The sequence below is a fragment of the Epinephelus lanceolatus genome, chromosome 13 (genome assembly GCF_041903045.1).
Source record: "Epinephelus lanceolatus isolate andai-2023 chromosome 13, ASM4190304v1, whole genome shotgun sequence".
Taxonomy (NCBI): domain Eukaryota; kingdom Metazoa; phylum Chordata; class Actinopteri; order Perciformes; family Serranidae; genus Epinephelus; species Epinephelus lanceolatus.
In genome coordinates, this window is record NC_135746.1 from 8,893,374 (window position 1) to 8,906,442 (window position 13,069).

At 44.8% G+C, this 13,069-nt stretch overlaps 1 protein-coding gene across 2 annotated transcripts in view; it reads right to left on the reverse strand.

Moving 5' to 3' along the window:
- Positions 1-3,223: 3,223 nt before the first annotated feature.
- Positions 3,224-13,069, reverse strand: part of flrt2 (fibronectin leucine rich transmembrane protein 2) — a 65,433-nt gene continuing 55,587 nt past the window's right edge. For both annotated transcript variants that reach the window (XM_033648389.2, XM_033648388.2), the window contains exon 2: positions 3,224-11,458. In XM_033648389.2, coding sequence (XP_033504280.1) covers positions 9,041-11,023 — 1,983 coding nt within the window. In that variant the 5' untranslated portion in view covers positions 11,024-11,458 and the 3' untranslated portion in view covers positions 3,224-9,040. The remainder of the gene's footprint in view (positions 11,459-13,069) is intronic.

Below are 13,069 nucleotides of genomic sequence, written 5' to 3' on the forward strand. Positions count from 1 at the left end.
CTCATACCTTTTAACATAGTAAGTGAGGCAGGCCCATTTTAACCAATACATATGAGGGTTATAACCACTGATAACTGTGATTTTGTGGCCTGATAATATTGTATTACACGTAAAAAAGAATAACTGAAAGAAAAATAAATTCTTTCATCAACAGCCACATATTTTAATATCTGTAAATCACTATGATGACGGATGTACAGTGTCTCTTAGGTGTTATTTTCAAGGGGCTCCATCTGAAAGCAGAGCATATGAATTGTCTGCACACATGAAGGTGGCTGAACCAGCAGCTCCAGTCGGGAAATGGAAGGTAGGTGCTACACTTCTGCAACAATGCTGTCTGATATCTGCAGTAACCACCATACGAGCGCATGACAAAGCAGCAGCAATGAGCTAGCAAGTGAGATGCAAACAGGCCCTAACATCCACTGGTGCTGAATTACAGCACACACAGAGGAAGTGTGACTTCATTCTCTGCTCAGGAAACCATCACTCCACTGTATCTTTACATAGCTACAGTGCATTTAAGAGAATACAGAGCTGGGGGACACTGAACCCTGGGAACATGGGGATGTCCCCGTTTTAAACCAGAGGGTCGTTACAAAGAACCCGCTCCTGACAAATGCACAGGGGTGAGCTCACACTGAATCTTTCATGATGCTCATTATACAACACAAAGTAGGGAGAACAGGAAAGTAAATGATTTTAGTGCCAAAGCCTCAGTTCTCTTGGCCTCCCCCAAAAAGCCTCCGATTGTGCAATAACAAATCACATTTTGACATGTGGGGATTTTGAGAAAAACACCAATTTCCCGCTCAGAATACCAGAGTGGCACGCCCTCTTTGTGTTTCTGCTGTGGTTAATTGTCAGAGTGAATTAAGACGGGGCTAATGTGGGTTTTTTTAGCGGGCTGGAGGTTGCAGAGGCAACACTGGGATGTGGTCATGGGGAGGAAAAAAAGTTGGATGTTGGTAGAACACAGGGATTTGGGGAAAGAGCCCTTTCTGGGATTTAGTTGTGCCATACAAGTAGAATGAGAGAGTATCCTGGATTTTCCCCAGCTGAACGCTAAGCTGCGGTGACTACGCTAAGATGTCTCAAGCTTCCTGTATAGAAATAAGAGGATAACTTGGCATGGTGTGGTACAGCACACATCTTTGATCCTGAATTACTAGTGTCTGACCCAAAATAGATTTAGCTATGTACAAACACTCTCCTCAGATTGCTTGACAACTTCATCTAACACACAAAACTAATAAAGGATGTATGATCACCCAATAAAGGTCACACATTCTTATTTTTTATGTGCTTTAATGTTCAGAAAACACTTTTTTCTCCTCACACTGTCTGCCTGAACACACCTGTATTCACTCTCTCTGTGAGACGCCCTGTTGAGCAAATGTCTCTTTAAGACCCCCTCATGAAAAAGCCCGGGCTGCTCTGATTGGTCAGCATTTCCAGGTCATACACATCAGCACTCTCTGTGTTTCTGCACCATCATTGCAGCCAAGGACGGACTGTGATGTCACTGTTGCAGCAGTTTCTACCTTTACAGAGTATAGTTGTGACATCACAACTGCACAGACGTCCTGACGGCTCGCTTTAAGGCACAGTCTCTGAATACGGACTGTGCATTTCTCTGTTTATTAGGTATTTTAATGCTTTCACAGTATTTATATCAAGGACAGCCCAAAATTCGGCCTAAAATTTTGAAGCCCCCTTCAGTTCAAATAAATGTCCCGTTGGACTGAAAGCCATTTTTCCGACCGTCCATTGTCCCAAAAACCAACACCCATTACTCAGTCCCGTTTCTCCAAAATACACACTTCCTGCAGTTTGTTTCAGATTCCCAGCAGTGTTTGAGCCACTGATCCCAGGTGTTTTTACCGACCCTTTGCTGTGTTTACCAGCAGCGTTTGATCCACAGACACTGAGCCAGTGACTTTTGTGCTACCAAATGTGTGTATTTAAAACTGATCTTTTCCTGACTGTAATCCAGTGGTTTTGGTGTCTAAACATAAGCACACATTGACCACAGTATTATTGACAAATGTAAAGTTTCAGTGTATCTGCTCCATAAAAATGTTTAAATGTAACGAATCTGTGGTTTACAGAAACATATACAAACATTTTCAGCTCATTTCTCATCATCGGCCCATCTCTCCAACAGCCCATTATACCAGAAACAAATGCTCATGGCTCCGAGGTTTCATTTCCATCCCCAACAAAACCACTCCCTGCAACTGGACAACCCAATTGCGAGAAAAAGTTTATGTGAACCACAGATGTGTTACATTTGTATATTATTTTGTAGCAGATACACTGAAACTTCACGTTTCTCAACAACGTTGTGGTTAATGTGTGGTTAGGAAAAAATCATGTTATGGCTTCAAATGCCCACGTTTGGTAGCACAAAGGCTGTTAAAAAAGCAGGGATGGGCCGGTGGTCTGGGTTCACTGGCTCAAAGGCTGCTGGGAAACACCTTGAAGGGTCTGTAAAAACACCCAGGACAGGTGGTTCAGACGACACTGGAAAACATCATAAAGGGCTGGTAAAAACATCCAGGTTTGGTGGCTCAAACCATGCTGGGCAACACTGCAAAGGGTTGGTAAAAACACTCAGGACTGGTAGCTCAAATGCTGCTGGGAAACACCATGAAGGGTTGGTAAGAAAATCTCAGGATCACTGGCTAAAATGACGCTAGGAACTGCCAAAAAGGTTCGAGAAAAACATCCAGGATTGGTGGCTCCAATGCCACTGAGAAACGCCACTGAGGGTTGGTAAAAACACCTGGAATTGAGGGCTAAACAATGCTGGGAAACACAGCAAAGGGTCAACAAAAACACTCAGGATTTGTGGCTGAAAGGCTGCTAGATGACGCTGTGGAGCGTTGGTGAAAATACCTGTGATTGGTGGCTAAAATGGCGCTGGGAACTGCCACGAAGGATCGGTTAAAACACCCAGAATCGATGGTTCAAATGACACTGGTTAACTGAAACAAATAGCAGGTGGTGTGTATTTTCGGAGAAACAGGAAGTGGGATAACTTTTGGACTATTTAGGCTTCAACATTATGAGCTGTTGGAACAATGACATGGCACCATTTATACACCACCTGCACCTGCTCTTTTTAAAACAAGACATTTGACTTTACAGTATGGGACCTTCGAAGCACAACAGAATACAAACTCTCATTTCGATGTCTAAAATAAAAGATAGTGATCGCTGAAATCCAATGGCTCTTTTATTTTCAAAAAGCTTCACTTAAGTATTTACAGTTTGTGCAAAAACATTTAAAGGTTTCAAGGACTTTACATTGTAAGTTCAACCTCAAGGCACATACATGGAACAACATCAATATTTCATCATGAGAACAGAAATTTAACTTTGGTTCCTAAGAAAACTCGGTGTGGATGGCCAACGTTAACACTGCAGCGTCTCGATGAGGAGCCGGGACGTTTCCCAGCACAGCCGTTTCACATGCATTGTAAGTTTCCAGCCTTCTTTCTCTAAACCTCTCTGTATGGTTGCTCACACTGTACCTCAACCACCGCTGGGAGATTGCTTGGAAATAAACAGAAAAACCCGGTGTGATGAACGAATGAAAGGCTATGAAGCTAAATACAGTACATGCAAAAATCCTTGAATGAATGTTACTAATAGATATTTGCAGTGAAGGTTTCGCCTGCAGGAAGAAAAGATGACTTTAAACGTGTGTTTTGTCTGAAGTGACCTCTCGCAGATTAAACATAATTATTTCAACATGATTCAATGAGCTTTAAGGGAAATTACTTCTCTGCACCCTGAAACAGTAATAATCTGACGCTAGTAATACGCTTTGTGTAATTCCATTGGTCACTGCGCCGCAGCCGCGTTCTTTCATCAAGTAGAAAATTAAGAGTAATGTACGCTGCAAAACAACCACCAAAGCCTCCTCCCGTCTGCTTGAATCATTAGCCACGCACCGCTCAAGGTCTGGCACAATGGATGAACAGTCTCTCGGTAGCTACTGTGTGTGTCATGCCTCATGTTCTTCTTCTTCCTGTTAATACTGTTATTGTTGCTGCTGCTGCCACCGCCGCCGCCATGGCTGCAGAACGTTGGAGAACTGTGCTTTCTTTTCAGCTCCCTTGTTGCCATCTTTTTATGTCTCATCTTTTCTTCCTCCCACTTCACTCGCTCTCTCTGCTAATCATTCAGTCCTGCATAAAAGGTAAGGCAAATATCTGTCTCCAGTACACATTCACAGACGGGGGGGGGGGGGGTATGTTGCAACAGTTTGACCGTCACGTGTTTGATCGCACAGGCCTTTCATCTGGAACATAGAATAATAAAGAATATCTGATGTAAATGTTCAAGTGTTTCTGTGTGGGGTTATGGTCAGCTGTGGGGATTAGTAGATAGAAAAGGGTTAAAATAAAAAGTGGAGATGCTTTGATAACCACAGAAGATCGTACTGTTAATGAACCCAACATGGAAAAAAACAGAAAATCCATCTAAACACGTCATGTATTGAAGTCTTGGAATCTTATTTTGCAGAAAACAAGCTGACTTTATCTGCCAGGGGAATGTGATTATCAGGGGAGAGCTGGGACAAAAATATTAAGGGGCTGGTTGCCCCTATTTATAACACACAAGTCAGAAACACAATGTACACACTGCTACTGAGTCTGCACCTAAGAATCAGCCCTAACTGATCAATTTCACCAGAGTCACTCGAGAAAATTTGATTTTTCACTTTGTAAGTAAAAGGTACAAAATGGAAGTGTTTTCCGTTTTTGTATTTCATCTGTTCAGACCTTTCTGTTGGCTAATGTTCAGCAAAGGTTTAATTCATTACACTAGCCTGTCTTTGGTGCGAGCCAGGGTTAAGTTAACTGACACAAGGGAGGGACGAAGGTCGTGTGTTGCTATAATTTTGGACACACAAGTGCAGCTCACTGGTGATCACAACCCCCGTGACATGACTTGTCACTATCAGAATTTGCTCCATTTGGTCTGATAAATTTAGAAGGTCAAGTCGCCTTAAACTCTCTATCAGTTCTCTTACAAACATACATCCATGGGGGAAACATCTGGTCTGGCTCTTCCCAAAAGTAACACAATTCACTAACAGCAGAGGTTGAGTACCAACACCCAGTGCCAATATGGTACCGATTCCTATACGACTGGCACCTACCGAACCAAATCACAAGGCAGATTTCGGGACCTTGTTTTGGTGCCTGATTGTTTGTGTAGAGAGAGTGTGTGTGTGTACAGTTTAGGCTATTTGTCAGTGGATAACTGCTACAACTCTTCCAGACCCAAGACAAGTTCCTAAATCTTGCTAGCCACTTGCTGATTAAAGCGAAGGAAGTGAGCAAAGTTAACCTCGCTTAAAGTCCCAGTGAAACAGAAGTAAAAGTGTCGTTAGCTTCAGTACTGTGACGTATTTCCCAGTGAAACAGAATATTTCATGAATCAACAAATTAGACCTCAGCCACATTGTTTTGGAAATTAAAACAAGGTTTTGCTTGTTAAAAAGTGGGCGTGTCATAATGGTAATGCCCTGGCAACTTCACGCCATCAGGATCGTAGTCTCAATCAGAGAAAGATGAACGATGCCCGTCATATGTTCCATGTAGTGTTAGTTACTGTCAAATGTCTTGCACATCATCTTGAGCATTTTCCTCACAGTAAATAATTAATAGCCAGCGGCTGTGATCACGATATTCTGGGGAAATGAAAACACGTTGATGACGCATGCTGTTGCTAGCTAGCTAACGTAATCTTCGCTCTGTGCAGCTAAAAGTTGCACATCCATTGATGGGTGGATGTGGTGATTTTTTTCAATGAAATTGGTTGGTACTAGTTCAAATAAGCGCACGTTATATTTTGTTTACCAACAAGAAAACATAATTTGATTTTAGAAAACAAAGAAACTTTTGTAATTTTGTGGCACATACTGTTAAACAGGTACACAATGTGTCTGAAGATGTGATTTAAAAGGGTTAAATAAGCATTTTTCATTTCATCTCAATGTAAGATGAACTGGTGAGGTGGAATAGCTGTTGTCATCGAGTGACAGTATGTCCTGAACAGAGACATGTCTGAGTTTGAGAGACAGTTATTGATCCACATGCAAAATGATTTTTGCTGTTATCAGATTTTTTTGTGTATTTGTTTAAAGTACTTTGTATTTATTCATATTTATATATTTAAATATATTTTGAAGCAGTGGTTCCCGACTGGTCCAGCCCCACGGTCCAAATGTCTCATTGGCTGGCTCAAGGTCCACGCATATATTAAGCGTCCTACTTGTGTTGGGCAGCAGGAAACAGCACTTCAAAATAAAAGCTCTGTGCCAGATATTCACTGCACTTCAAAATTAAGTGTTTTTAACTCACTTGACAAGTCATTTGCGGTCCATTCAGAATGAACCCGCGACCAACCAGTTGGGCACCACTGCTTTATATGTTGTTCAATTTCAAGTTCAAATTTGCCTTTGCAATTTAAAAAAAAAAACCCTTCTGTCAGCATCTTTAAAGCTCAATAGTTAATCTTATTTTTTTTTAATATGTACAATATATAAGTGTAGAAGTTACACATTTGGTTTTACAGCAGTTTTTTTACATGCAGACAGAGCCAGGCTAGTTTTCCCCCATTTCCAGTTTGATGCTAAGCTAAGCTAAGCTAAGCTAAGCTAAGCTAATAGCTGCTGGTAGTAGCTTTATATTCAGCGTACAGACATCAGAGTGGTATCAGTCTTCTCATCTAACTCCCAGTAAGGAAGACAGAGAAGAGAATTTAACAAAAATGTTGAGCTGTTGCTTTAAATGTTTTTTAATGATTGAGATTTTGCCTTTAAAAAAGACAATCTGACAAATAAAATCAAAAACATGTCAGCTGTATTACTGAAAACAAGATTTTAAGACATAAGATGACACTACATGACATGACAGATGATTTCACTCACTCGTTCATTCGTTCATTTTGTGTCGGCTTGGTCAAACAGATTTTCACCACCGGGTCTGTGGAAGTCATCACGTCAAATTAAAATCCATGTGATCACAATTGGAGTGACTGCTGGAATTACAGTAAGTGCAGCTACTTTTTGAAGAGCGCTGAGGTAAATCCTCTCAGAGATAATCTCGACACTCTGGAATAACTCGAGTACAAGCCCTTAAAACCATTCACCTAAAATTTGTGTCGACTCTCCGCCGTGCAGCTGAATCTGTGCGCCTCACAAAGAGTTAACACACACACACACACTCCGTCTCCCACCGTGAGCTCCATGCAGCCAAGTGAAAATAAAGGCTACATATTTTCTCCCTTTTTTGGTCGAGGATTATGGAGGAGAGCGGGGAGGAGGGGCGGGGGGCGGGGGTGGGAATGCTGTAAGCTTGGCCCCTCAAAATAAAATCTTGTCAAATCAAATAATGTCTCCTTAAGAAGTGCACAATGAAGACCTCTCACATGCAAAGAGCTGCCACCAACCCCGGCCCCGCAGCCGAGGGGCAGGGAAAGTGTTTTAATTGAGCCCACGCAGGGATGAGAAGACGAGGGGAAATAGTCTGAGGATCATCATCGCAGGAAGTAATGGCGTGAAGTGAGCAGGCGCATTGTTGAGGTGAGCAAGTGAAGTAGACAGTCTCATAAACGTGCACAAAGGGGTGAAGGATGAGATGCGGGATGAGCTGCTCAGTGACAGCATTGTGGGGACAGTGGGCGGAGCGCCATCTTATTGTTGTAATTTCCTAATTTATCAAAAAGCCTTAATGAACGCCGGGACAAGGTTGAAATAAGTGGGTGTATAATTATCGTTGTGTGTCTCCAAAAATTCATCACACCCTCCACACACACACACACACACAACCACAGTGGTGAAAATCCATATCATTTAACCACCAAACACTGAAAACACTGTTAGTTTTAAATGATTCCACATCATTAAGTAGCTCGATGAGCAATAATACTCCAAACAATGCTGTTTGAGCATGAGTAATGTCGTCTGGGTAATGGACTCCAGGGGAATGGTGGAGGTAAAATGATCTATGCAGCTTTTTTTTCCTCCCCTCTCTGTGTCTGACTTCCTGTCCCACACACGACGCTGAGGGAAGCTGCCCCCTTGTGGCCTCACTCGCCAAAAAGAAGCAGAACACATTTCCCTCACAAGGATCTGCAGGTCTCAGCACATCCATGCACCTCATTAGGGACAATAACCCTTTGTTCCTTTTAATAAATTGCACCTCCTCGCTAAAAAAAAAAAAAGCTGAGAATGACACACCCTTTTCCAGAGTTTTCCCAAAAAGTGTCTCCTGACTGAGCCCACCTTTGTTCCAAACGCAAACCAGCAGAACAAAGATGCTTTTAACGTGAAGGCACTTTGGGGAAATCTCAGCCCAGGCTTCTCAACAGCACCATGACATCCGCCCTACACAACCACCTACATCACCACCTCCGCTCATTTCCTGCCTCCATTAATAAGAAAGTGCACTTCTTTTTTACAACCACCAGTGAACCAGTGCTATATTTCCACAGTGCTCTAATCAGCAGTGTTTGGATTTCCCCTGTGCTGTGTTGTCTTTACTACTGTTCTGTTGAACCGGGGAGGGTTTGTTTCAAAGAGCAAAAAAAAAAAAAAAAAAAAGGCCATTTTTTGTTTTCGTTTTTGCTTCTGTGGTTAGCAAAGGATCCCAGCCCTCTAAATGTGCCCCAACGTTTCCAAGGCTGACAGCGTCCGTCAGAAGCTACACCCAGGGTGCCGTGATTGTACAAATCCGTGTTCATGTACAGTACTGACCATTAAAACAACTTTCAAAACCCTGCTGGTTATAAAAAAAGAAACACTTGTATCTCTTCCTCTAAGATAAAAAAGATAGCAGAGAATCCCACATTATTATCCACAGTATAAATTACATCGTAGACAGAACTTGGAAATATATATAGTACAGTTATATTTCACTAGAATCTTTATGTTTTTTGTCACAAACGCTGTGTGTACTTATGCATTAAGTGTTTCTGGTATGTGTGTGTGAATGCTGCTCTACTATTTGCCGCCGCATCACGTGTGGCAGAACTCTGTACTCGGCACGTTGCTGCTCTTGCAGTAGGCTATGCTGTTGTTACTGAGGTGACAGTCTCTAAATCCAATGCCCCCGTTGGGCGTGTAGATGGGCTGAATGCGAAAATCTCCCTTCAGCAGCTGCTCATTGTTCAGCGCCACTATCTGGAAACTGGTCTCAGTCATCTCCAGAATGGAGTTATCCTTCTTGGTCCCGGCCTCACCGTAGTCGTCTTTTCTCCTGCCCCGGTTGTATTTCCACTTGGTCGAAGACGACCGGCTCTTCCTGTGCATGTGCCAGCAGAAGAGGCTGAGCAGCGTCACCAGGACGATGAGCACCGCCCCGCCTATGATCCCAGCCATTAGCAGCGTGGAGTTGATGCTCTCCTGAGGAGCTTGCTCTCTACCGGGAGGCTTCGTCGACGCAACAGCCTTGGTCCTGGCCTCAGAGCATATAGTATCCTCTCCAGGTCTGTAGGAGTTAAGGGTGTCCAACACGTGCACACAGATCCGATACACGGACCGGGGCTCCAGGTTGGTGAGGCTAATGTGCCGCCGGTCCCCGCTCACTGTCCTCTCCCGCATCCCTTCGTTTATTTGGCTTTGGCCCCTTTTGACCCAAGTGACCTTGTAGGCTGTGACGGTGAAATAAGAAGCCCAGCTCACCTCGATACTGGTGGAGTTGACCACGTGGAAGGAGATCTGAAGGGGGTCCTCGTACGGAGGCAGAGGCCCAGGAGGGTTGTTATGGATCGGGGGTAAGGGAGGGGAGGGCGAGTCAAAGTAGTAAGGGATGGATGTGGTGATGAGGGTGGAAATCATGGTGGTGACAGGGGTGGTTGTGGGTGGGGGAGGGGGTGTGGAGCGGAGAGTGGGCCAGGGCGGCTGGTCAGCATCCACGGGGCACTCTATAATATCCAGCGTGAGCTCTCTGATTGCCATGCCACGCACCTTGTCTGGACTCAGGCACACGAAGCCTCGGGCATTGATGAAGGGGGGCAAAGATTTGAGCCACACCACCACCCATTTCACAGCACAGTCACAACGCCACGGGTTGTTTCGCACCATGAGGTGCCTCAGGCTTGACAGGCCATCAAACACACCCTGCGTCAGAGTCTGAAGCTGGTTGCTGGAGATATCCAGTTTTTCCAGCCTGTTGAGGTCAGCGAAGGCCGCCACAGGGATCTGGTCAATCTGGTTCTCCTGCAGGCTGAGTTTGACCAGCGACTGACTCGGGAGGAGCGGAGGGGGGAAGGTGAGTGAATTGCGGGCCAGGGCCAGCTCACGGAGGTTTGACAGGTCCTGGAAGGTCCCAGGCGCTATGCCCTCGTCCGTCAGCAGGTTCCCGTCCAGCAGGAGGCGCTGAAGGCGTGTCACATTCTGGAAGGCCTCCTCTGCAATGTGAGCGATACGGTTCTCATCCAACCGCAGCTCTTTCAGGTCCTCGGGGAGGCCGATGGGAACACTGCTTAAGTGGTTCTTGGTGAGGAAGAGGAGTTTGAGGCTCACAGCCTCCCTAAAGGCTCCTTCCTCCACCCCCACTGTGGAGATGGAGTTATCATCTAGGTGCAGCTCCTCCAGCTTAGTCAGCTGGGCCAGGGCCGCCCTGGAGATGGTTTGGATATTGTTCTCCTGGAGGTGCAGGACCCTGGTGTTTTTGGGCAGATTGACAGGAAACTCGTCCAGCTGGTTGCCGTAGAGATACACCGTCTCCACGGTGGCTACGTTGTGAAGTTCCAGAGGGAAGCCAGCATTGTTGATCTGGTTGTTGTGTAGGTAGAGGACCTTGAAGCCCTCCTGTATCCCCAGAGGCACTGACGTCAGGCTGCGCTCATTGCAGTACACAAACGTTTTGTCACAACGACACTCCTCCGGGCAAGAGGCGCCCGGGCTGAACTGCATCTGGAGGCTCAGGATGACAGTCAACCAAAACTGCAAGAATGAAGCCCAATCTTTATTCCAGGGTCCAGCCAGAAACTCCATAGTGGAAAAACAAAACAGGAAAAGGGAAACCAACAATTAAAAAAAAAAGGGAATAAAAGAAATATGAAAATCAGAATGACGTATATATCCACCAAAAACCAGAGCCACGAAAAAGTCCAACTAGGAGAGTTTGGTAATGATGCAGTTAGCTGGGAAAAGAGCAGGAAACCGTGGGAGTAATCCTGTAAATGCTAGTCCTCAGCTGAAGAGCGATGGTCTCATTAGTGGTGGCCAGTCCTCTGACTGACTCCATCCATGCTGAGACATCAGACCATAGCAGGACTCTTCACTCGCTGCTCCATGCAGAGCTCAGCTAGGGCCAATTTGAAGCCACGCAGTAGAGAGCCACCGCAGGCTCCACTCGCCTGTCCGTCACACACTGCCGGTCCCCGACCAGGGCAGAGTCCAGGGGGGGTGACATTTGGATCCAGAGACCTGTGGGAAAACAAAGAAATGCTGGATTAGGGTGTGGGTGGTGGTGGTGGCCTGTTCTCAGAAAAAGGGGCCTCTTTTCCTTGCTCTTTATCTGAAACCCAAACATGCACACACACACACACACAGCAACTGTCTTACAAAACATATCGTTCACCACCGATGTCAAATTATGCACCGGCTATTCCAAAAAAAAAAAAAAGCATCTGATAAATATTCAGAACAGTTCTTGCACATCCGGTTTCACAGACATAAAGAAGGCTTTTATCCCTTCCGCTCTATCAAAGGAGGGAATAGAGCACTGCAAGGACACAGATTCACAGAGCAACATCAGTGCTGCTTCATGGAAAACATGCTAAAAAGAGATAAAGCTCAAGAAGGCAGCACCTCTTTGTGCAGATATTTCCTGGGGAAAAAAAAAAAACAGAACTGAACACAAGTGTCTTTCTCCCCGTCTGCCTGAGCGGACATTGTGGGCAGAGGTACACGAGTAAACACACAAGTGCTTACAGTAAACACAGGCGACTGTTTTGCCGGTGGCCTGAGGAGGAGCTGGTTTGTAGGCCTGAGCACGCCATCGCCCCAGCAGCCCCAGATTTAAGGCTGAGAGGGGAGCAGGAGTTAGAAAACAAAAGGCAGTCGAGGAATAGAGACCCTACACGTCAGCTCCACCTCTCAGCGCGGTGACATACACAAGCTGTCAACAGAAATGGGATTGGAAAATAATTTAATCTCTCCACCTGCGATAAATGATCGATACAGGCTGTTTTTCAACACGCAGAGGAGCTCGTAGTGAAGGCCGCTGGATTACAGTCGAACCTCAGCTCCATTATTCCAAGTTTTATGAGCCATCTCCCCTCCTCTTCCTCTCACACATGATTGAAAGATACCGGTTGTCATCAATGGCTTTCAGCTTAAATGAAGCCCCACTCTGAGGCAACGCTGGGTGACACACAATAATGGGAAGGATGGGTTGAATGTTAAGCACAGGAGCGGCCATGAGTGTGGATTAAGGTGTCAAGGAGCAGGAGGAGCCACAACATTCAGAAAATTATTTAACTACATTTCACATTTGTCACGTCTGGCAGCCATGACAGGGAACTGCTGCAAAGAAAGGGACAAAATGGAAACATAAAAAAAAAAAAAAATGAAAGGAAATCCATGTTTTTGCCTTCTGCTGCTTTACATCCTCAGCGCTGCGCTGTTTGTTGACTGTGTGCCTCTTTTGTGGCAGAGCTGGAGAAACAATCCTTTGACACACATCTGTGATCTACTTTTCTAAATTGAAAGAGCTAAATTTAATCAAATAAGCTTCAGGGGGTATAAGCAACCACATGAGGCGATAAAAATGTGCTGCCACAGCAGCAGAATCAACAGCAGAAGGCAGCAGCATCCAGATTATTATTATTATAGCTGCATAAATAAAAAAAGACACGAGAAATCGGACGCGTAAAAAAGACGCGTAAAGTTACTGGACAACCTGATAAACGTTGGACAGATCAAGGAGGGATACTTTTTCTTTCTTTTTTTGATTTAATTTCCAGCTGAGGGCGCAGAGTTTCTCAGCGCCAGATGAAGGCTGTGATATGTGGCCAGGACAATCCGATTAGAACT